The sequence below is a fragment of the Urtica dioica genome, chromosome 9 (assembly GCF_054948205.1).
Source record: "Urtica dioica subsp. dioica isolate 48M chromosome 9, U.dioica_male_clone48M_v1_H2, whole genome shotgun sequence".
NCBI lineage: Eukaryota > Viridiplantae > Streptophyta > Magnoliopsida > Rosales > Urticaceae > Urtica > Urtica dioica.
The window spans coordinates 16,202,539-16,228,272 of NC_142764.1; the positions used below are offsets into that span (position 1 = coordinate 16,202,539).

At 37.9% G+C, this 25,734-nt stretch overlaps 3 protein-coding genes across 3 annotated transcripts; 1 reads left to right on the forward strand and 2 right to left on the reverse strand.

Moving 5' to 3' along the window:
* Window positions 1–510: 510 nt before the first annotated feature.
* On the reverse strand, window positions 511–3,173 carry LOC149385317 (plant UBX domain-containing protein 3-like). The gene is made up of 4 exons (XM_089624885.1): window positions 2,866–3,173; window positions 1,686–1,971; window positions 1,332–1,427; window positions 511–1,032 (listed from the first exon to the last, which is right to left on the reverse strand). Exons 1-4 carry the CDS (start codon window positions 3,009–3,011, stop codon window positions 673–675), a joined length of 888 nt encoding a protein of 295 aa, XP_089481011.1. The 5' UTR covers window positions 3,012–3,173; the 3' UTR covers window positions 511–672.
* A 7,714-nt stretch (window positions 3,174–10,887) lies between these two features.
* Window positions 10,888–11,706, forward strand: LOC149385318 (uncharacterized protein At4g22160). The gene is made up of 2 exons (XM_089624886.1): window positions 10,888–11,412; window positions 11,498–11,706. Exons 1-2 carry the CDS (start codon window positions 11,045–11,047, stop codon window positions 11,544–11,546), a joined length of 417 nt encoding a protein of 138 aa, XP_089481012.1. The 5' UTR covers window positions 10,888–11,044; the 3' UTR covers window positions 11,547–11,706.
* Window positions 11,608–16,682, reverse strand: LOC149385319 (P-loop containing nucleoside triphosphate hydrolases superfamily protein). Its single transcript, XM_089624884.1, has 14 exons — window positions 16,443–16,682; window positions 15,953–16,113; window positions 15,676–15,834; window positions 15,349–15,482; window positions 15,089–15,206; window positions 14,618–14,868; window positions 13,952–14,076; window positions 13,801–13,844; window positions 13,296–13,427; window positions 13,098–13,175; window positions 12,474–12,556; window positions 12,268–12,390; window positions 12,060–12,120; window positions 11,608–11,981 (listed from the first exon to the last, which is right to left on the reverse strand). The coding sequence occupies exons 1-14, from the start codon at window positions 16,555–16,557 to the stop codon at window positions 11,811–11,813; spliced, it is 1,755 nt and encodes a 584-aa protein (XP_089481010.1). The 5' UTR covers window positions 16,558–16,682; the 3' UTR covers window positions 11,608–11,810.
* Window positions 16,683–25,734: the final 9,052 nt, after the last annotated feature.

Below are 25,734 nucleotides of genomic sequence, written 5' to 3' on the forward strand. Positions count from 1 at the left end.
TTTCAAGCAAAACCATGAAAACATAAAAGATTAGTGTGGAACTGTGTTTGTATGAATCAACAGATAAACCTCAAAGCTGTCACAACACAAGTAAATCTTTCAATTAGTTTTTAAGGCAACTAATGTGAAATGATGATCAATATCAAAGCTGATGGCTATAAACCTTGAAGCATAAACCTTAACACGCAAGGTAAAGATTTGATGGCGGAAAATGAAATTCTTACGGCTCAGTCTGTAAATGTTTGGTTGCTGCAAATTGGATAAAACTGAATTTCTACTGATGGAATCATCATTCCATCTTTGTAGCCGACGGTACAGAATTTCTACCGATGGAATCATCATTCCATCTTTGTAGCCGACGGTACACACACTAAAACGGCTGGCTTGTGCTTCCCAGAAAAATCCAAATGAAAATTTAAATGTCAAAATTTGATTAAAAAGTTGAAAGAAATAAGCTTTCATCGTAAAGTACTCAAGGATAATAACCAAGGAAATAAAAAGAAGCAAGTGAAGCAACAACACTCTCACACACTATACAGTAAAATTTGGTCTTTGATTCGCAGCAAGTACAGTATTTTTAAGGCTTTTGAGTGTTTTTGTCTGTTTATATAGTTGATGAGAAGAGAGAGGAGAGTAAAAGGGGCAATAAATAGCAAGGTATTGCAAAGCTAGCTAAAATTTCTGGATTACTACCGAGTTGGCAAGACCAGCCTGCTCTATCGTCTGAGAAGGGTCCCCGAGAACCTTGGGAGGGAATCCCATGATTTGCAAAACATAATTTGAAGGGCAATCGGGCCTGGAAACATTGATGAAGCTGCGAATATTGCCGATTGTGTGGTGGTGATTGAACCGTCCGATCAAGCGCGTTCCATCGCCCAACCTAAACTGAATCGAGGTCGTTGGAGCTGATTCATCGATGACCACACTTTCTGAGGGCGAGCCTGATGCTGCCACCTGGCCAGTTGGAGCAGCAGAGCTACTTCCTAGAGTTCTTCCCTGCCCTTGAAACAACACTTGCCGCTTCTCTGGCTCCTAAAAGCAGCGGAAAAGAAGAGTTTGAAATCAAATTACAGGCATCTACTAAAGATGTGATGTCTTGATAGATGTTTATGACCATGGGGATTCTGGATATAATCGTACAATACAAATCTTTGTAGCTATATTGAAAGTTTTGCACATTTTATCACTTTCGTCATGTTTGATTTTTTTTTTTTTTTTTAATATTTTTATTATAAAGAAACTTCCAAGCAAATCAAACCCATCTCCTTGTTTTGGGGGTAGATACTCTCTTTATCATGTTATAAACGAATCAGAATATATATAGTACTCACAGGGCAATTCTCGTTCCTCTTTGTCAGATTAACATAAACCTGAGTTTTTCTCTCTGCAGGTTCTAGCTCTTTTGGACGCTCAGACTTCTTGATACTCTGCATCAAGATATGAAAGACTCGTCTAGATGTCAATATATGAGAGGGTCCACACAACAAATATTTACGCACCCCATGTACAATAAAAAAACAAATAAATAAATTGTCGCGAACTGAGTATTCATGTCCTGCTGATTGTATGGCAATGAAGATGAAGCAAAATGGCTCTTTTTAGTTTGAACTCAAAACATCGATTTTCAGAGATCATTGCCAAATTGAAATAGAAATACGATATCCTAGTTGGGGGTGTTGTAGTACCTCTAAGAAAGATGCATTTTCAGGATCATCCAATCTTCTCAAAGGGCCATCGTTGACCGTGAATCCGTTGGCCCAGAAAACAATGTTATGCACAATAGCCTCGGGCTGCTGAGGAGCAGAGTGTGTGGTCTCACCGGAGAGTAACCTGCCAGTTCCAGTAAAGCTTCTAGAGCCTCCCGAGGGAGGAACAACGGGTCCTTCCACAGCTCCTTGTTGCCTAAGCTGATCCAGGTAAGCGTCCACATCGTTACTTTTGTCCTTGGAAGGATCTTGAACAAGCATTCCACTGCAAACAAGAACAAAACACATTATGAGGCTTGTTTAAACCAGAATCACAGACCCTCATCGGTAAGTGGACAGTGACTTGTTTTAACTGTAGAGATTGTGATCACTCGGTTCAGACTTCTATTTATACATGCAAGTGTCTTCTACACAAATGCAAAAAACCATTCAAGCACATCCATTAGATGAATACCCGACAATCCTCTTGATAATGAGCTTTGCTCAATCAGAAGACCAGCCATTATGGACCTCGGAGCTTCCATCTAAATAACAACAAAATTACTGTGGCAGTGTTCATTGTTTTATGAAAAGACTTGATGTAAAAAAAAAAAAAAAATCAACTTCCATCCACAAAACCACAACTGTACCGCATGAAGAACTCAAATACCATGTCCAGAAGATAAGAACCGCATAGTCCTAACCATGGACTTCATATAACAACTTACAGCTGTCCCAGATGATTATGCTTCCAAAGATAACTAAGCTTTAAACTTAATCCAAAAAGGAACTAATGCTCTCGCACCACCATCCCCATTTCATGTCCAAGTTCATAGATTGACTGTTCAAGAATCATCCAATACCTCAACCACTTAACATCATGAAAACAGAAGGGAAATTAATAAGTAAAGGCAGCATCATAAGATTCGCCATCTAATCTTTATCTATTTAATTTCTAATTATATATATCTTTCGCTTTCTAAAAGACATTTATTCGTCAATCGAATTTCCGCAATATACCAAACACGGGAAACGTAAATAGATGCCAAAATACAAACTTTTATCCCATAGAAAGTTACGAACCCCAGCGAAGTTTACGGACTTTGCAACAGGGCAAGTAGACACAGAATCACGAGATTGCGAAACAAGAAATGCTAGGGTTCGTGGAAAGAAGTCAAACCTTTTTTCACCGCCAGTGTAGTACTCCGGAGGGCTTTCGGAATCGTCGTCGGAATCGGCGGAGTGACGATTGAGATCTGCGAGTGTACGGATTCCGCCGGCTCGGCTGCTCGATCCCTTCGAAGCCTTTTTGTCTTTCGACGCCATTGATTTCTCTTCACTGCTCTGCGAGTGAATGAAAGGACAATCTTTTTTTCTTTCTTTAATGTCTCTGATGCGCTTTGATTTCTTTGCTTTGGAGGTCTGATAATAGACTTATCTCTGTAATTCAATAAAGCTCCAGCAACAGCGCGTGAGTTTTTGTATTGCCACGTCACAATTCTTAATGCGCCAACTCTACATACACAAATTAATTTTTTTTTTTTTTTTTTTTTTTTTTAAGTGGTCACAGATCTTGGAATATAGAAGGCATATCAGCCAACAACCAAGTTTAAAATCTCGGGAGAACCGTCCGTTTTCCGTCCGAAAACCGGGAAATAGAAGGGTCCCGATAAGTTCGTACCAAAACCAGAGTTTTTTTTTTCTTCTAGAAATCGTGGTAAATCGGACGGTAAATGAACTCTCCCAATTATACTTAAAATTGTTTATTCCAAAAAATCACGAGATCTGGACGAGTTTTTCTTCAAAATTTCTAAATCAGACGGGAAGTCTCCCAAAATTTTCCGGCTCTCGTCTGACCAATCTTCATTGCAAATCACTTCCTCCCATTGGTTTACGTAATCTTCCGACGTCGTGAAGCTCTAATCTCATTGCTTGCCGTCGGGAATAAGACTTTTAACGGGGTTACTGGTTTTAATTAAGGTTTAAGATCTCGGGGGAACCGGCCGATTCCCGTATGAGAATTGAAAAAATGGACATGTCCCAGTACGGTTCCTTACAAAATCGTCAAATTCCCTGGGAACCTGGATAAACCGGATGGGAAACGGTCCGGTTCACGTTTTCACGGTTCACTGCTTTGAAAAAAAAATCCCAAAAATTAGGGTTTTGAACGAATCTCGGCCTCAATTTTAAAGCTTAGATAAAAAAAAAATTTCATCATTTTCCGTCGATTTTTTGGACGTTTTTGGCAGTAAAGAGCTAAATCTTCACGTCTTTCCGGCGAGACGCACGCATAAGGATGGATAAGATTCCAGATTCCAATTGTATTAAGATTTTGATGAATTTTGGTATTTTGAACTTTGATGAATGTGCAAACTATCAATGACGGTGATAGAGAGATGGAGAGAAAGAAGAAGAGCATGACCCCATTTCACATGTTACTCGATGAATTAATATTTATATATATATATATATATATATATATATATATATATATATATATGAAAAAGAATTGATATGAGAGAGAGAGAGAGAATGAGTAAATGGTATTTATTATTTCAAATGGCCCCACTAGATAAGTGATGCACTATAACCACCGTTAAACTTCAACATAGTATATATCATTTACATATAATGAAAATTACATGGAATTTTTGAAAGAATGAGTACATGGATTTCTTATAAAAAAAAATGGCATTGACCTTCTAATTTTAATTTTTCAACTAATGTATGAGACAATTATACAAACAATAAACCAAGGATTGAAATGCCGACGGCCGATTTCGTGCCGATGGTCTAAAAAAACGGAAATTATGGTGGCCGATGGGAATTGCGACGGAAAAAATGTGGAAATTTGAAAAAATTGTGCCGACGGAAATTGCGATGCCGACGAAAATTTCGATAAAACACGAAAATACCGACGGAAATAATGTTGCGAAATTTAATTTAAAAAATATATTTTGGTATATATGTATATACATTTAATATTTTCAATTTATTTCTATTATTTCAAGTGGTTTATCACTTTATTATTTGTATCTAACCGTTGGCATTATTAAACAAATTGAAAACTAATGGCCCAAAACCATGTCAGTATCCATATCATGTAAAAACAAGTTTTTATTTTTTATTTTTTATATATTGTAGGCACGGTAAAATATTTAATACATTATATATTTGTATTGCTTTTTTACTAAAACATCACATCATATTAATACCTCTTTTACTCTCTTTCCTCTCTCTCTCTCTCTCTCTCTCTCTCTCTCTCTCTCTCTCTCTCTCTCTCTCTCTCTCTCTCTCTTCTGCTCACGACCTCCATTGTTGTCTTCTCCAGTTCTTTTCATTTCACTGATTTTTTTCTCCACCACCTTCGAACTCCTTTTTCTATATTTTTCCTTCACTTGTTTCACGATTTCATTTGAAAATAATAAAAAACAATTCACAGACACACGAAAATGTTTATTTCTTCTCAGACCGAAACAAATTCCCGGACAACTGGCCGAAATCACGTCACCTTGTCGACGACATGACCAAAAAAACGCTGATTTTGTTCATGAGCAGTCGAAATTAACTGGGCACGAAGGGAATCGCGTCGTTTTGTCGGTGATCTTCGTCGACTTAGAGCAGAGGATTTTTAGGGTTTCTTTCTGGTGTGAGTCGACGATTTTTCCCCGAAAATGATGGTTTTATACGAGCCCCCAAACGACACAGCTTCGGCAACACGACGACGAAGCGAAAACGACATTCCCTGGAAATGTCGACGACAAATTAACACGAAACGAAAAATGGGCAAATTTTTGCCGGCCACCTCTGATCACCGCGATTTCGCTGCCCTTTCCACGAAGCATGAACGACTCTATTGAAATCTCTATTAGTCCAAACTAAATTAACACTATCAAAATTTGAGTCCCGATACGACACCGGTAATGGTATTCGAATCCTTGCCAAATCACCCTTGTAAACCAGGGGATATAGGAAAAGTATCAGGTTACATCAAAATTCTCTAAGAGAGCTTTCCGAGCAAGTAGGTGAACCGTTCTATTATAATCTCTAGGCATAAAAAGAAAATCACACCAACGAAAATGAGAGCAAATACGAATAATGTCCGCAATGATGAGACCCACATCGGAAGTAGGAATCTCTTTCCTCTTGGCAAGATTAACCACCATTTCGCAATCCGATTACACCATCACATTTGTGAAACCATCGGCAAAAGGCTTCTCGAGACCATGTAGCCCCATCATCGCTTCCGCCATCAATGTACTAAGGGGCTGGGCATGAGGAACACTATAGGCCAAGAGAATCCTACCTATATAGTTGTGAAAAATACCTCTGACGCCACACCTCGTTTCATCCCAAACAAGAGCCGCATCGACACTCACCGCTGTCACCTTCGGGTCGGGAGGGGACCACCGAGACCAAGGAGATGGGTGGTTGACCCGAGGAGGTCTTGGGGCGGTCTTCGAGCTCCAAAATTTGTTGAGGGGATCAATAGAACCGTTGATGAGGTCCTCTGTAGAGCCCACTAGATAGTTGTGGATCATATTGTTACACTGGTTCCAAGTGCTACACATCACCACCACAAAGAGCTCAAAATCCTAAGAAGATAAAATGGATTTCACATAAATAAGAAGGTCAAGAGTCTCTCCATTATATCATCCCTTGATCATTTTCCACTACCTAAACAATTTTCACAATTGGACACTTTACCAGCGCTCCAAAAAGGCAAGAAAGGTGGACTCCTTCCCCTTGGGGTAGCGGGAAGAAAGGATTGATGCTCATACTGCGACGAGAGAGGTTTTCGGAAGTGGGAATCCAAACAAAAGACCGGATCCAAAGGCTTTCCCACCATAATTTCATGTTTCTAGGAGAAGAATTACCGGCCATCGGATGGCTTTCGCTAGCCACTCGATACCCACTTCGAACCGAGTAGTCACAACCCTTGCTAAAGTGCCAAATGATCTTATTAAACGTCGTAGAACGTGACTCTGGAATTTTCAGGACCCCCACCACATCATCTTCACAAAGCACACTCCGAAGTAGAGAAAAGTTTCACTCCCCTTTGTCGATTTTAAGATCGGCCACACGCATCCCTTCAGGCATCCGAGTGCTCTCACGAACACCGAACCCATTAGCCCTTGGGATCCACCTATCCCTTAGGACATCCACACTCGCCCCCGATCCTATGCGCTACCGAGAACCCGTAACAATCACCTTCCTCCCCCAAAGGATATCGTTCCAAATACCAGAGGCCTTATAAGACCCATTAGAAGTAAGGATGCAATAATCGAAAAAATAGCTCTCTTTTAGAACCTTAGACGCAAGGTAATTAGAAAAACGGAGGACCATCCACATGATCTTGGCTAGGAGAGATTTGTTGAACCTTTCCAAATTCTGAAAACCCAAACCATCCACGGCCTTACGTGCACAAAGTTTCTCCCAAGTCCCCCAATGGGTCTTCCGTTTCTCTTTGGTACTCCCCCAGCAAAAGTTGGCCTTCAACTGGTGTAACTCGTTAACAAGATACTTTGGAATCTTGAAACAACTTATGGCGTAGCTAGGAATGGCTTGGATAACGACTTTAATGATGACTTCATTTCCTGCCGCGGAGAAGCAGGTTTCTTTCCAACTTCGTATCTTTGTCCACACCCGGTCCCCAATGTACTGGAACACCTATTTTTTGCTACGTCCCACGACCATAGGGAGACTAATGTAGCGAGTATGCCCTTCGGTGAAATTCACCCCTAGGGATAGTGCTAGCTGTTCACCTTTCTCCTTAGGGATACTCTTGCCAAAGAACCTTGGATTTGTCAAAGTTGATGACTTGTCCGAAAGCCCTCGCATATACCTCGAGGCTCAATCTAACATGAAGACATTCCTCCTTGATGGCCTTGAAAAAGACCAATCTACCATCTGCACAGAACATGTGCGAGACATAGATCCCCAGGTTCCCGAACCGTTGCCCTTGTATGAGGCCGATTGTTTCCGCCTTCGAAAGATGGCTGAAAGTCCTTCCGAGCAGAGGAAAATGAATGGCGAAAGTGGGTCACCTTCGTGTAGCCCTCTTTGAGGGGTGACTCAACGGGTAATTGTTTCGTTGATGTTGAAGGAGAAACTCACGGAGCGAACACACTTCATAACTAAAGACACCCAACTTCTAGCATACCCGAGCCGTAGCATCACCGCCTCGAGGTAGTCCCACTTCACTCGATCATACGCCTTGGACATATCAATCTTTAGGGCCCCACTTCCCCTATTTCTTAATCTAACACGTCTCATAGTGTGTACCCTCTCATAGCCAATAATCACATTATCAAAGATTTGCCGACCTCCCACAAAAGCACTTTAGGTCTCCGAAATGGACGTGGCCACCGTCTTCCACAACCGATTTGTGAGGCACGTCGAGATAATCTTGTAGATCATATAGCATAAACTAATCGGTCACGGGTCCTTCACCCTCTTGGGGTCCTTGATATTAGGAATCAAGGTGATGACGGTCTCATTGTGTTTGCCAAGATCATGACCATTGTTGAGAAAGCCTAAACATTCCTTGGTAACCACCTCCCCCACTGCATGCCGATATTTTTGGGAAAAAGCCCCGGAAGGCCATCTTTCCCTAGAGCTTTAAGCGAGCCAATCTCAAAAACCGCCTTTTGGACCTCCTCTTTAATAAACTTTTTGGTCAAGTCTTCATTCATTTCCACCGTAACCGAAGGGCTCAAGCAACTTGTAAACACGTAGATATCACTCGAAGAGAGGTGATACGATGAGAAAATATAAAAAAACGTAGTTAGAGATTGTACCTTCAATACTTGTTAGGTCCTTGGTCCAAACACCATTAGTGTCGAAGAGCCCGATGATTTGATTCTTCTTTCTTCTTTGGGAAGCCTTCTAATGGAATAACTTTGTGTTTCGGTCACCACTTCGGAGCCGTGCCACCCAGCTTCGTTGGCGTCAATACTTGTCATCTTTTTCAAGAGCACATTAAAGGTCCTCTCCTCCCTTTGTATCCCCACGAGTCGAAGGTCGAGGTCGATGAGTCAAGGATACCCAACGTTCTTTTGTGCTTCTCAATTTCGGCTTTCATCGCATGGAAATTGCTTTGCCCCCAAGAAGAGTCCGGCCCTCAACATCTAGTCATGAAGGCTAGAAGGTTTTCTGTGAGCAAACAAATTAATTATTCCCCTCTTATCTTGAATAAAAATGAATATAATATCAAATTATATACAAATTCTAGAATGTTTCCGAAATATATATACAAGCAGTATGTCCCGCGCATTGATGCGGAATAATTAATATATTTTAGTCCGGAGGAAGAAATATATAGAGACGTGTAGAAATGTTTAGGTTTGAAAAAAGAAATATTTAAAGTTCTTTGGAGACATTTTTATCTTTTTTATAACAAAAAATTGGTACGAATGAACACTACTTGTGTTTAAGGTCTAATATCTTATTTCTTTAAAAAAAATCATTGTGTCATTGAACAACAGTGTATTTTCTACTCGAGTAGAAGATGTTCTTCTCCTTTATATATTTATATACATATATAATATAATATGTGTATAATATATATATATATATATATATATATATATATATATATATATATATATATATATCTACAAAAATTCACGACAGGGAATTGTCAAAATCAAATCAAGCTTAATGTTTATTTTACTAGATTAGATAGGGTTTAAATATAGTTTTTCTCTTTTTTCTAAGAGGAATGCTATTCAGACGGAGTAATTTTGGTAAGTTTAAACTAAGGATCCATTTATAATACGACACCTGTTATATCATAATAATTATTTATTTTTCAAAATAAATTTTCTATGTCTCTTCATTAATTATCCCCATCTTTTTGTACTGCTTAGCTTCCTAATTCACCATTTTTGGAAGAAAAAAAAATCAATATAAAAAAAAAATAAAAAACATAAAACCTCTAGACTAAATAAGTCTAGCACAAATCATTCAAACCAAAATCTATAACTAACCAGAGTAACAAGTTATTCATTTCAAAAAGTTTGGTTGGTTGTTTAAACTTTAAATATGAAAATAGGAGTATTTTTTTTGGGAAGTGTTAATCGCGTTTTTGGATTAGCACTAAGAACCGTCCGTAGTTCGATCTATGGCCAGACCCTATGACCGTACGTAGGTTGGGTTTGGTGAAGTTCTTCTCTTCTCGTCGTGTTCATGTCATTAGGATCTTCGGGTCTCCGGATCCTTGAGTTTTTGGATCTTGGGATCTTTCACGTTCATCGTGTTCTTCGCGTTCTTTATTGAGTTTTTGAGTCTTTATTTATTTGAGTCTTCAACCCTTTGAATCTTCCACGTTCTCCGTGTTTTTCACGTGTTTGTGTTCTTCGTGTTCATCGTGTTCTTCGGATCTTCAAGTGTCCGGGTCTTCGGATCTTCGAGTCCCGGGTCTTTGGATCTTCCACGTTCTTCGTGTTCTTCGCCGGGTCTTCAAATCATTGCACCTTCACCTAACCATAAGAAAATGTGAATCTAGAGGGACGCGGAGGGTTTTCCCTCGGCGCGTGCTCCGACGCTCAACATTAGTCGTGTTGTATTGTGTTTTTGGTAAACAATTTATACTTGTCTCTATGTTTTCTAGAGAGAGAAAGTGGTGGTGAGATTTTTGTAGAGTTTTGACAAGTTGAGAGAAACTTACTTTGTGTTGTGAATGAGTGAGGTATTTATAGGGACCAAGGAGTTTGGTGAAAAGTACTTGATTAGGTGGTGGAGATGGCCGGGTGGTCTTGGCCGAGTGAAGACGGCCGGGTGGTCTTGGCCGAGTGAAGACGGCCGGGTGATTTTGGCCGAGTGAAGATGGTCGGGCGGTCTTGGCCGGGTGAAGACAACCGGGTGGTCTTGGCCGGGTGAAGACAACCGGGTGGTCTTGGCCGGGTGAAGACAACCGGGTGGTCTTGGCGGGTGAAGATGACCGGGTGGTCTTGGCTGGGTGAAGATGACCGGGTGATTTTGGCCGAGTGAAGATGACCGGGTGAACATCCCAATTTACGTTTATTGTCTTTAAATATTTTATTAATAAACAAAAAATTTAAATAATAATCAATGCTACGTCAGTATGTACATGTCAAGTCGTACTATTAACCCGATTAAAAACTAGGATAAAAACTCGGGAAGGTTAGCATTTTGTTTTTATAATGTATATTTTTTTTATATACCTACCTAACTCGCCTTTGATGAGTAAGCATGCATTAAAACAGTGTTTATACTTTTTTTTTTCCCCCTAAAAAATAAAGGTATATTACTTTTTCAGCATGAAAACACAGAAGATATTGGACTCCACACTCTGATAAGAAATAATACTAAATTACCAAAAAAGAGCTCAGGCTATGGAAGAAGAGCTTGTGGACGGTGGAACCAGAAGGAATCGTCTAAAGCACGGCTACAACGCCGGCGAATCAGACGACCCGGCGAGTGACGGCGATGGAGAGTCAACGGGTTTGACCGGGCTGGCGGCGAGCCTGCGCGTTCTGTCGGAGTCGCTGCTTCGGGCGGAGCGAGCGGAAGCGGAGGCGGCGAAAGCGAGGGAGGCGCTGCGTCTCCGGTCGGAGAATCGGCGGCTCGAGTCGGAGGCCGAGTTGACTCGGCTTATGCTCGCCACCGAGTTGCAGATCGCGTCACTCGTCTCGTGCCGGAAGAGGAAGCGGCTTGGAGAGGACGACGCTGTGACGAAGACGACACAGCAGGTCTCTCAGAGGTAATTACAGGCTAAGCTAACTCTGGTTCTTTCACTTTGAACGATTGACTCACTGAGTTGGCTCGTTCTTGTCTTTTTTTTGCAGCGAAGGAACGTTGCTTTTGGGTCTTCTTCAATGCAATTTACTGCTATGAAGTTTGATCGGTGTCACACTCACATTTCAAGCTTTTTATGCGTGTTGAGAACATGAAAAACGGCGTAAATTCCGTGTATATATCAATATATAAATCATGGTCTCTTATATTTGTCTCGTTCTAGTAATATAAAGAAAACAGCCTACAAATTACGAAGAAATGGTATGTAACGCTCTTATTAAACTAACTGTAAAAGTCGGTAGTGGCTCATATTTACTAACATCGAATACCAAGATTTTATTTTATTTTATAATAAACTGTTGTTTAATCAAGAACAAGCCGAGATTTCTTATTGGCGGCCCCGTCGACGCCTGGGATTCTAGTGACCGAGATAGTTGACATTCCTTTTCTCCGATTCAATGCGCTTTCGATGTATTCTTTTATAGGCGGAAGGAGAATTTGTTCCCCATCTACGCACGCTTGTCCGCGGATTATCTGCAACATCGAATCAATCAATGATTTAAAGATAGATAACTAGTGATTAAAGAGAGGGTGGTGTACAATTTAACTTGCCTTTGATGCCCAAGATCTCTCAGCTTGCTGACACGCGTCTCTGATATCCCGTCCCGACATTCTGAAAACAGTACAGTTGGTTTCAATTTTCTGGCTAACGATAATACTACACTTCGGATTCTAAAACCACAATAACTATGTTTGATAGATGTTCGCGAAATATGGAATTTTTTTTCTTCGAGAATTGAAGAAATTGAACCAAACTTACTCTTCTGTGACTGCAGCGAGTTCGTCTAACTCTGAATTCGTCAGATGCTTTGCATACTGAGCGGAGATTTCCTGGCGAGTTTGCCGATCTGGTAAATCAAACATGATTACGGAGTCGAACCGACTGGACAGAGAGAAATCATGTGTCAGAATAGCACTGAACCATCACTTGACTTCAAACTGAAGAAATCTACAGAAATCACAAACCTAATCAGCGCAGGATCAAGATCTTGTTTTCTATTTGTTGCAGCTATCACCACTACTTTTTTGTCCTGTTCAAATCCGTCAATCTGCAAAGAAAACGATCAGACTCATTAGAAGAATTTCTTAAACACTGTTAAACAAATATACTTGAACCTTGCTGTGTATTAAAATATAATAGAATGTAATACAAAATATATTTCGCATGGCTTAGCCGGAATCTCTTCACACACACACACACACACACACACACACACACACACATATATATATATATACATATATTATTTTTCATATTACTATCATTAGCGTACCCCTTAACTATTATTTATTACTTGCCCTTTCTTGAAGGGAATGTGAGCTTGTTCTAAATATTAAAGAACAGAAAGGTTTTGATATTGTCTCGAATAGATCAACAAGATAACTCAAGATCCGAATTCTTGTCATGTATAATACTAAAAAATTCAAGCTTTTGTTCATACAGCTGTATGTTAATATGCAAAAAATGCACATATAAGAAGACATGTGAGCGTTGAGATACTTCTCGATATGAGAGTCTACAACTAGTGGCGATCGTGAAAGGAATTATAGTACATGTGTCGTAAAACAAATAGAAATCTCTAGCTTTACCTGTCTCAACAACACTGATAAGACTCTTCGTGTAGCTTCGTGCATTTCACCATCTCGAGCAACAGCGAAAGAATCCACCTACGAACGTAGATGAAAATAACAGGAAACTGCACATTTGAGAACTCGTATAGGCTATATCACGATTGAATCATGAATATAATAGTGCTGTAAAAATTATCTTGCATTCCTGAAATTTACCTCATCCAGAAATATAATAGCACCATCAGGAAGCTCGTTGGCAAGTGAAAACACTTTAGCCAGCAAGCGCTCGCTCTCTCCATAGTACTTTGACATTACAACTTCGAGAGGCACGTAAAGCAATGGGACACCCTGGGAAGGAACTCTTCTTTTTCATTTTCTAATCTGTTACGGGTTTCCAAATAATAATTCATAGAAGCGACAGCTCAAGTAACTCTGTTCCTAATGCTTCTAATGATTTCTCGAGAATAAATTTCTATCACAACACAGTTTAGGAAAAATATTTTTTTATGAGCCAGAACAATATGTAATTGGTCCCAGCCTAAACTTTGATTAGGAAAATGTCGACCGTAACTTTAACAGGACAAGCACGACACCTCACACAAGTAAAAAGTCAAGCCGCAATTTTGTAAGAAATAGGAACCAAATAAAAACTAATGAATAACTTGTATTGAGGAAAACCAAAAAAGAAAGCAACAGAGGAATGAAAATTCTGGGAACTCACCGCTTGATTAGCAATAACCCGAGCAGAAGATGTCTTTCCTGTACCTGAGACAAACGCATAAGAATCGAAGGTGTATTACTACACACTGAAGCATGAGTTGCTAAGCCATAGAAAATGATTAGTAGACTGCCTCAAATAACTTTGCAAATACCTGGTGGACCTTCAAAGAGTACAGCTCGAGGTCTGTTGGACTCGAACTTCTGGCGGGTTCCTCGAGCAATGTTATCATATACTTCAGGGCTTTGCAGAGCCAGCAATATGGTATCTTCAATCTCTCTTCAAATAAGCACCGCAAAAGTATTTTAGGGGCACTTCAACAGCTGTATATAGATGCGAAACATACACAACTAGAGTGCTCGCCCGTCATTATTTTATATATGAAGATCACGTCAAGACAGAGTTGTAATTGAGTATACGCCTTATGCAAAGTTGGCTTTGTAAAGAATACCTAAAAACTTCAATTCATCTAAGGGTCCACTATAACTGATGAATCAAGGTCTATAATTTATGTGGCTTGCATTCAGTCCAAAGTTATTTATACATGATGGGTATATCCCGGATAAAATTGAATTAAAAAAGAAGATATATTAAAAAATAAAAAAACTGTTGTTGATTTATGTTCCGCGATCAAAGTTCAGAACAAGCTTAACAAGAACCTAAGATTAATGGGTCTCTAATGAACTCCCAATTTTTATATAATTTCTGAAAGTAATAACAAAGATAGTGAGCATAACATGAAACAAGTCCAGACGACAAAAGAAGACTGATGTAGGAACTAGTGCTTAAAAGACTCAAAGACCAGAAGAGCTATGCATACCGTTTTTGTTGATGATAACCGGCAATATTTTCCCATGACATTCCACTATTTGAGGAGTATACACTGGGTTCATCAAGGCCATATACTCGCACTCCCATGGACTCGAGGCTGGAAACTGATTTATCTGTGGAAGCCTCTTTTCTTTCCGAGACATTATACCGTTTTAATGATCCAGCAGCTAATTCCAGAACAGACACAAATGCATCACGTTCTTCTTCGCTCAAGCTTCCCTGCTTGATGAATTCAAGTTCCTGCAAAAGTTTCTTCCGAATGACGAGAATCCCTATATTCTCCAACTAATATTATTTTTCGTTTATCATAAATTGAACAGTTTTGTCCTTAAAATAAAATGTGAACAATCAAATGTCAAAAGTCCATTATAGTTGAGATATGAAGAAGGATGGACCAGACGTTAAGATGAATATAAGTTTCTAACACCATAAACTACAAGGACTGAGATTGGAGACTAACAGCTCTATCGGTAGTAACTAGTGATCCGAATAGTACGATGCATAAATCTTCGTCCTCCTCATTCCAAGTTTCCTTTTGTTTGTCTGGCCGAGTAAGTGTTAGTTGCCACGACACTGCACTGGAATTGTTTTTTTTTTCTTTTAAACGTAGGACTTTCGAGCAATAGAAGTTACTGAGATATTACAAGGAGCGGTAAAAAAAGAAAAAAACAACTTGAGATTCAGATAAGAATAAAAAAAATGTGCCATGTAAGGTATAACCTGTCCCAAGCACGCAAGAACATGCCTGACCCCCCATTGTTGCGCTGTTCGACCTTCAAACCGAGATGCGAAACAAGGCTTGCAATCACCCTCGGAACTTCGCAGCCGGGAGGAATGCGGAACTTGAGAGTAACCTATAAATTTGCATCATAATAAGCTTGTTCAAGTGAGACTAAAGAGAACTTCCACAGAAAGTAAACATACAGAACAAACACTCGCTCGACCTTCATCAAAGAAATACAATCAAACGATTGTCTATTAGTACCCAAAACTCAGATAATGGAAGTGGTAAACAACAGATAATCAATAATACGTGGATCGTACAACCTTTTCTCCCTTAATACCAATCATAAATCGGGGATATGAACCGGCACGTAATCCCTTACTTTTCAGGGACTCTTCGATTTGCAGCCGTTCCTTCTTCGCTATCTCCTCCAATTCTACATAACTCGTGCGAGGTTCCGATGGCAAAGGCCAGCCAGTAGACTGCATTTAAAGAAAAAAAAATATCACACCATCTTCGAGATAAAAATGCCATCTTTTATGTAAAACAGCTTTAGGCTCAAACATTTCATCGTTCATAAAGGAATAGCTATTTGAGCACCTGATCAGCATCGGCATTTGCTGTTTGGAGTTCATTAACTCCTAATAAAGTAGCGAGCAAAGCCGGAAGAACAAAGGAGCTTCCCGTGTGCCGAGCTATAGACTTCGACCACTGGATTTCAGATGCATTGGCATTATTCTGGAGATCAAAACACCCTGACCCTGTATTTGTTGGCAATTGGAGTAAAATTTGAGAGCTTCACAATGATTCAGTAATCGCAATAAACCTCCACTCACTTTACGATTCATATACCTTGGGCTTTATGGTTATTTATAACGTTGAGAATATGATTTCAACTTTATAACGAGAAATATTAGATTCTCGAGACGTTATATTGAAAATAATCAATCAGCAATATCTAATGCAGGACGGAGAAAACGAATCGCCCGGAAAGGAAAGAAAAATACATAATCTATGTTAAATCATCGTAACTGCGTTGATCATATAAATAAATAATCCAGAGACGACGGGATTCACATGAGAGACTTACGGTGACAAAGAAGGCGTGGGTCTGAAATGTTGCGTTGATGAGGGTTTAGGGTTTTAGAGGAAGCGATTGTTCGAAATGGCTTTGAAATTCTCAGAATCCTCCCAAGAACCGTCATGGAGTCTCTCTCTCTCTCTCCTCTCTCTCTCTCTCTGTTTGATTGTGATATCTGTGATCGTCTCTAGAAGAAAGGCGAGCGATACACCCACCCCACCACCGCCCAAAGCCAGTCCAGCGTAACCTTGATAATTGGTTCTGGTACCGTAGTTTTTACTTAATCCCAAAAATAGCGCGTTTAAAGTTTTTCTTTCAAGCATAGCGTTTTTTAAGCTTTTAACAGTCTTTTTATTTATTTATTTTTTTGATGGTTACAATTTTTCTATTAATTACTGTGTACAATTTATTTATAAAGAAAATAAATGTTTACTGTTTATAAATCGCTTTAAAAAAATTTAAAGTAACCACTATTTTAAAATGTTACACCGTAAAAATACTATTTTAAGGGTCAAACGGTTATATAGTCAAATAAAACTTAAGTTTTTACAAAATAGCCATAGTTTGCCAATTATAAGCAAACTAGCCTAAGTAAAATTAATCTAGGTTGGATTAAATTTAATCCCTACGAACTATAAAGACAGAATGTAAGCTTTACGAAGGTTGGATTAAAATTAATCGAGGCAGGATTAAAAGTCGTAGTACTCTCAATTGGCTATTTTGCTATACCTAATGAAACTATGACTATTTTGCAAAAGTCATAGTTTGAATTGGCTACTTCATACCATTTTTCCCTATTTTAATAATTTTCCCGAGATTCGATTAATGAAAAATCTTAAATTACTGTTTTAGGAAGTTTTATCGATTTAGATTGATGGATTGCTTGTTTTTTTTCACTATTTTTAATTCTTACATATCATATACTTGATTATAGGGAACATTTAAACTTAGATTACAAAGAAATACTGTAAAAATTAAATAATGAAGACGAATCGTTGTCTCGGAGGGATTAAACTCGTGTTCTCGCGTAGGAGGAGACCTTACAGATAGGAGGTAGTGCCACCAAGCTAGATGTTTGAGGGTGCTTGTTTATTTAAAGCGATTAAATTTTGGTTGAAATAATCTAGTTATTTGTTTAAATTAAACCATCTAATAATAATCGTATTAAATGGTTTATTCAATCGTGTTTTAATCATTTAAACTCAATTAATTGTAATCATGTGATCATAGGAAAAATAAGATAGTAGTCTTAGGATGATAGAAATAGCAGAAATATAGTCATAGGAAGTAAAAATCCAAAATACAATCATCTATCATAAAAAAAAAAAAAAAACATGGTTAGTACATGAACACTTCATCATCAATCGATATATCAACACGTTGTTCCACTTATTCGGAATTAAATTCTATCTAAAATTTGTCAGATTATATTGCAATAAATACTTGAGCAGAAGTTTGAAAGAGAGTAAAGAGAAACATAATACACACTTGAGCGCTGCGGAATGGCATTAAAGCATAATTTATACAATTTTTTTCAACACAATGCATTTCAAAACAGTGCATTCAATGTCATTCTTGAATAAATCTAAAATCACCGTCAAGCAATATTAAAGAAATTTCAATCACATGAAGAAAAATCAAAATTTCTATAACCGAATAAACATTTGCTCCTAAAAGAATCTGCGCGCTCATATTCCAATCAACATGTAAAAGTAATTAAAATTTCAGTCAACATGAAATTGACCACATCCCAAAAATAGACAACGAGAGCGAGAAGTGATGGAGAGTGAGAAGTGATGGCGAGTCGGAAGCGACAACGAGAACAGCTTGCTGAGGCGACGTCGAGCCTAAAGTAACAGTGAGAATGGCGGTGGTCGAAAGCGCGGATGAGATCGGAGCTCGGCGTTCTTACGGCCTTGAAGAATCTGCGACGGTCGATTGGTACGTCCTCGTTCTTGCGGCGTTCTCCGCCAAGTGGCCGTTCTGGAAACTTAGGGAATAGCTTAGTTGAGGCGGAGTTCTTAACGACGATTTGATCCATTATTTAATCGTGTTACAATAATCGTGTCGTTTTGACTTATTATTTAATTGTGTTAACATGTTCGATCCCATTAAGAATCGACTTATTTATTGAAATCCTAATCATCTGTTAACAGTGTCGTAACCATTTTACGGGCAGAACAAATTCTCAAATCTATTTCAAAGTGATAACCATTTGTTTATTTGTAATCAGAATTTTTGAAAAATATGACATATGAAATTTAGTTTATATTTTAGTATGTAGAAGATTAGAGAATTTATGATTAGTTGGAATACAATATTATTTAAGACTAAATTAATTAAGAAAAATTATTATAGTGTCCATTGCCACATAAAGTCGCAACTTGGTGCAAAATTAAACAAAGCCCATTGGTATTTTTCGATTTAAGAAGAAAAATAGTAAAAAGAAGAAAATGCGAAACCATAAAAGGATATTTGTTTACCGTATAAATTTTGAAGCTTCTTCGAATGACAATTCTCATTGTTCATTTCCATGGAAACTTTGTGAACAAACACCCCAAAAAGAGAGATGTAATTACTAAATGTAGCACAGAAGTAGAAGAACGATGAAGAAGAAGGTCATGTGGCTTAATGGATACAACCATGGATTTAAATGTCGCCGAAATTCCCCGATTTTCGCCGGACAAACGGCCGATGAACTCTTTAAAATCGTTTTTCTGTCGTTCGATTTTCGCCGAAAACGACACACCGGTTGTCCATATTATGTCGTTTTTGGATTGAAGCTATAAACTCAAATTTTGTAAAAAAAAAAATGGTTTATTATATTCTTTTTTTATGTTTAAAACTCATAACTAAATAATATAATAAAGTCAATGGATAAATATTCACATCTATATTTGAGCCTTTCAAGATATCTCTTTCGGCAAAACACATCTCCTTCCTTTGGATATATAGAATAAATTAACCAATATGTTTAAAAAGAGTACATGTTTTTTAATTTATTTTTGTATGAATATTAGGGTAACCTTGGAAATTGGTACCATGACATTGAAAATTGTCATGACTCATATCAATTGAAGATTATATATATATATTTTTTAATAAAATTGAAGATTATATAAATACACATATACATCAATACATATTATATAAAAATAATTTAAATGGAAATTTCAATATGAAAGTGTATATATACTAGAAAAAGAAACATAAATACTATTACATATAAGTCTATATATTAGATATTATTATAGCTTATAATTTAAATATCATGTAAATTACAAAGTTAAAAATTAAAAGATGTATATATGTATGTATTTATATATTTTATTATATTGTGTAACATTATTTCCGTTCGGTTTTCCATCGGCGTGTCGATTTTCCATGGAAAACGGTATTTAAAAACGGCATATCAATTGCTCTTTTCCATTTTTTTCCGTTCGGTTTTCCGTCGGCATGACGATTTTCTATAAATCAAGAGGCTCGAAACGGCGTCGAAAACGGCATTTCAAACCTTGGATACAACTAAGTAAAAATGTTGTTGTGATAGAGCTAGGAACTGAATTTAGCGGGAAAACAAAAAAAAAATTGAACAAAAGTTACAAAATATATAATTAAATCATCAAACTAAGTAAAAATACTACGATTCCACGACGAGTTCTCAAATTATGAACATGTTGCATAATAAATTCGTTATCAATGCAATAATTAGAGGCATAATTTATTAGTTTTAAAACATAATTTGTAAAAAAAAAAAAAGCAATTTTTTTACTTTCATCAAACAAATACTATGCAGTGATGAATTAAAATTAAAACTCAAACAAATACTATGCAATTTTTTTACTTTCATCAAACAAATACTATGCAGTGATGAATTAAAATTAAAACTCAAACAATGTAAATGATAATGAACAATCCATATTCAAATATGAAAGACTCACTTTGTTAATGATAAACTAGCAAGTGAAAATAGTGGGGCTGATAAAAATTAGAAAAATAATAAAATTATAGGTATTTAGGAGTTTTGTATAAACAATGAATATAGTGGAGTTATGAATGCTAACTCTTTTGTTGTGCTAACAATTTATAAATATCAAAGATTTAATTTTCTTTCGGATAAATTCACATTTGAGAGTGATTAAAACTGGGAAAAAAAATAATTAATTGTAGGTATTTAGAGGGTTTGTATAGAATAAAATTTCCAGTATTTAGGAGTATGTGTAAATAATGAAGATAAAGAAGTCATAAATGCTAATAGAGATTTATAAAGAGAAATTTCATTAAGTGGGCTTAATAAGCCATTAAATATCTAATTTAGACCCTAATATTGAAAAATATCCCAAAATGGACTTTTGTACAATAATCGGACAAAAATACCCTTATAATCTATTTGAACTCATTCCCCCCGATCTCAATCTCTCTCTCACTCGCTCACTTCAAAAAAAAAAAAAAAAACTCTACGATCGTGTACGAGGGCATACGACGGCATACGATCTTGTACGAGACGGTACGATAGAGGACGATGGCGTACGATGGAAATGCTTCGAGATCCGGCGGCGGTGATGGACAGAAATCCCGAGCTTCAAAACCAAGTAAAAAGGTAAGTTTTCATGAAATTTCTTGTTAAACTTCGTTGAAAATAATTAGAATAGGGTTTACGACTTAGTTATTACCTGATTTGAGTTGATTTGAGGTGATTTGGGTCGGATTTAGAATGTTAGGGTTTGAAATTAGGGCCCCTGTACGATAAGGTTGATGCATCGTACGATGTCGTACGATGCTGTACGATGTCGTACGATGAAATTCATAGAGCTGTACGATGCGATACGATGGTGTACGATGGGTTTATGTTTTTTTTTTAAAAATGTCGTACGATGCTGTACGATGCTATACGATGCTATACGATGGTTTTTTTAAAAAAAATTAATTTTTTGTTTTACGATGCTGTACGATAGTTTTTAAAAAAATTGAATTTATTGTTTTACGATGCTATACGAGTCTGTACGATGCCATACGATGAATTGTGATTCTGACCTAATTTTGTTGTTTTTTTAGGACAATTTGAACTACATATACAACGTCTCATTCTCGGGGCGTATCACCTACGGTGGGACGGGGATCTTGAAGCTGGTACGGAGGAGATTCGATGAGCTCGGGATAAAAGAACGAATCCTCGGGACTCCGTTCGAGCAATTTTTTACGGAGAGCGAGCTTGGTTTCTCACCGGTGCTCGTACATACTCTCCTTCAGAAGAAGATCGAGGCGACGGTACGGGGGGAGATACATTTTGGTATCGGATGCAAACGAGTACGATTTGGACGCCTCGAGTACGCACTCGTCTCGGGGATGAGCTATGAAGACGGTCCGACCAAAGCCGAACAAGACGAGCGAAACAACGATCGATTGATCACGGACCACTTGAACAGCGTTGTCGGAAGCAAGTTGAGCACGTTGATCAACGCGTTCACCATATGTCAAAGCCATGACGATGCGTTCAAGCTCGGGCTGCTCGTATTCGTCTATGGGTATCTTCTGGGGCAGCCGGCCAACAAAGTCATCGAAGAAAGGTGGCAGAAATTTCTATACATCGTTCAAGACCTCCCCTTCTTCTTCAAGATGCCTTGGGGAAATTTGAGTTGGGCGGAGACGTATTCCAGCCTCTCGGTGAACCTAAGGCGTTATCACGAGACGCTGCAAAAGAAGTTGAAGGACAAGCCGGACGTGGCACAGAAAGAGGCCAAGTACACATTGACGGGTAACCTCCATACCCTTCATTACTGGGCGTACGAGGCTATCCCAGAGATCGGGATGAGGTTCGGGTCGAACCAGGGGATTCGTGTGCCCCGGATGCACTCGTGGTCTAGTAATGTGGTCATAATGGGCAAAGACATCGAGGCCGTCCTGAATAAAAAAACGGTAACTTTTTATTATTTAACGTTTATTAATGTATTTTACATTATTTTGGAATATTGGTAACATTTATTAATGTATTGTAGGAGGGTGTTCTTCAAATGCTGAGACCAAGGGCACCAGAGAAATAATTTTTCACTCTCCTCGAGACACAGACGAGCAAATGTCTGTATCCCATAGACGTCGAGGGAGAAGATGCGACAGAGCCGCGAGATATCGAAGAAGAAATAGATCGAGTCGCGACTGTTGCAGAAGATGCCATCGTCGGAGACTCCGACGACGAACACGTGTCAGACACTCCCGGTGTTGGACTTGGTAGTCCGACCACTCCCGCAATGGGATCGAGGCCCACACCGACCACTCCCCCAATGGGATCGAGGCCCACACCGACCTCTCGCGCCGACATTCCCGAGCCCTTTGTCATAACACGGGAAATGTGGGAAGAAATGCGAGCTTCCCAAGAACAACTGCGAGCATCCCAAGAACAAATGCTGCAGTCACAAGGGATAGTCTTACGTGCTCTTAGCACGACCGGCCGTAGAGTTGAGCGCATCAGGGATAACCAGGTTAGATTTAAATCAAGTTATATTTAAATCAATTTAACGTTTTAGAGTTGAGTTTAAATTTAATTTAACGTTTTATAGTTAAGTTTAAATATAATTTAACGTTTTAAAGTTGAGTTTAAATTTAATTTAACGTTTTAGAGTTAAGTTTAAATATAATTTAACGCTTTAAAGTTGAGTTTAAATTTAATTTAACGTTTTAGAGTTAAGTTTAAATATAATTTAACGTTTTAAAGTTGAGTTTAAATTTTATTTTAACGTTTTAGAGTTATGTTTAAATATAATTTAACGTTTTAAAGTTGAGTTTAAATTTTATTTTAACGTTTTAGAGTTGAGTTTAAATTTAATTTAACGTTTTAGAGTTAATTTTAAATTTAATTTGACGTTTTAAAGTTAAGTTGAAATTTCATTTTACTTTACTTTAATTTAACGTTGTAAAGTTAAGCTTAAATTTAATTTAACGTTTTAGAGTTAAGTTTAAATTTTTGTGACAAGTTTAAATTTCGTGACATATTTTATTACTTTGACTTTCAGCTTGATATGTGGAAGAGGCTGAACATTTTGTTCGAGGAAGCAACGGACTTGCCTGGGGGTGATATTCCCACGACCCAAGCTGATGGTCGTCGTAAACGCCGGACCCCTCCTCCTCCTCCTCCTCCGGCGGCTGGTCAAAAGTCAGCGTCTTCATCGCACAAGCCAGAGCCGTCTTCTACGCATCGCGAGTCATCGAAGAAGTCGAAGAAGCCGTCTTCTACGCATCGCGAGTCGTTGAAGCGATCGGAGATCAGGCCGGTGACTTCGCCCAGGTTATCGACGTCTTCGTCGAGTCCTCGTAGATAAGACATTCCGGAGAAGCAACGCCCGCTCACAACTCCGCTTAAAAGGAAAACCCACAAGGCACAGCTTACTCCGCCACGTCCAGATCGGCAAGTGCGACAGCAGTCGTCGCATTGGGCCGATTTCACTGATCCGACGAGGCCCAAGTATTCAGAAAAGCCGATCCCCAAGTTCAAGCCGTTGAAGGACGCGAAGCTAAAAGAGTTTGATAATTTCGTTAAGTGGGTGCGGACAAAAAAGTGGGGCGGCAAGTTCATGGAGTCTGCTCGCCTGAAGACGTGCGACGGAGACACGAATTTCTTCGACACAATATTGACAGAAACCAGATGGCTACATGATTCGGTACGTTATTAATTATATAATTTAACTTTCCCTATCAATTTAAAATAACGCTATATGTTTGTTATGTCTCAGCATATTGATGCTATAATTCTCATGATTCGGGCTCGCCAACGAGCTCTCGACGGATATCGGCAAGACGTCCGAATCATGGATTGTCGGTGGGTCCAGCACATGTACGGCCGATTCACAAAGGAAGAAGCGAACATCAAGAAGGCCATCGAGCTGGGGACAGAGCCCGAACCCGTGGACTGGGACATGAGGGCAACTATTACCCCGATGACTGGGTATAGGGACACCGATATTTTGCCTTGGGATGGTGCTCGCGAGATCCTGTTCGTCGTGAACTTCAAGAACATTCATTGGTTCACATTTCGGATCGACATCGAGGCTTGGACCATTACCGTCCTCGACTGCCAAAAGGATCTCATGCAGTCGTCGAATAATCAAAAGGACTTCACGGAGATGATGGAGGTACGTAAAATGTTATGTTATTCACAATTATTACCTTTATTTGTGGTTAATTAAATTATAAGGGTTACTTAACATTGTTAAATGTTTATTATTCAGACTTGGAGTCGAGCATTTGCTAGGGTTGTGGCCATAGGTGGTTTCTTCAAGAACCATCCTAGCTCTTACCGGGAGAGTGAGCAGAGTGAAATTAAGTTCACTTACCCGACGTGGCTCGTCGATGAAAATGTCCCACAATGTGCATATAGGTAAACATGTTGACATTTTTTGTTACAAGTTTTTTGACAAGTTTATTGAACTTTTTTTGACAAGTTTTAAATTTGTTTTTTTTTTACAAGTTATGGGATTCAATTTTTTTTTTTTAAAGTTATTTTAGAAGTTTGTTTTTTTTTTTTACAAGTTATGATATTCAACTTTTTTTGAAAAGTTATTTTACAAGTTTGTTTTTTTTTTGACAAGTTCTTTTAAAAAAGTTTTTTTGACTAGTTAATTGAACTTTTTTTTGACAAGTTTTAAACAATTATGTTTTCATTGACAAGTTATTTTAGAAGTTTGTTTTTTTTTTTTACAAGTTATGATATTCAATTTTTTTTGAAAAGTTATTTTACAAACTTTTACAAGTTTGTTTATTTTTTGACAAGATTTTTTACAAGTTCTTTTAAAAATGTTTTTTTGACTAGTTAATTGAACTTTTTTTTGACAAGTTTTAAAGAATTATGTTTTTATTGACAAGTTATTTTCGAAGTTTGTTTTTTTTTTTTTTACAAGTTATGATATTCAACTTTTTTTGAAAAGTTATTTTACAAGTTTGTTTATTTTTTGACAAGATTTTTTACAAGTTCTTTTAAAAAAGTTTTTTTGACTAGTTAATTGAACTTTTTTTTGACAAGTTTTAAACAATTATGTTTTTATTGACAAGTTATTTTAGAAGTTTTTTTTTTTTTTTTACAAGTTATGATATTCAACTTTTTTTGAAAAGTTATTTTACAAGTTTGTTTATTTTTTGACAAGATTTTTTACAAGTTCTTTTAAAAAACTTTTTTTGACTAGTTAATTGAACTTTTTTTTGACAAGTTTTAAACAATTATGTTTTTATTGACAAGTTATTTTAGAAGTTTGACAAATTCTTTTACTTATTTTTGTGTTGTAGCGGTGATTGCGGGATGTTCGCAGTGAAGTAT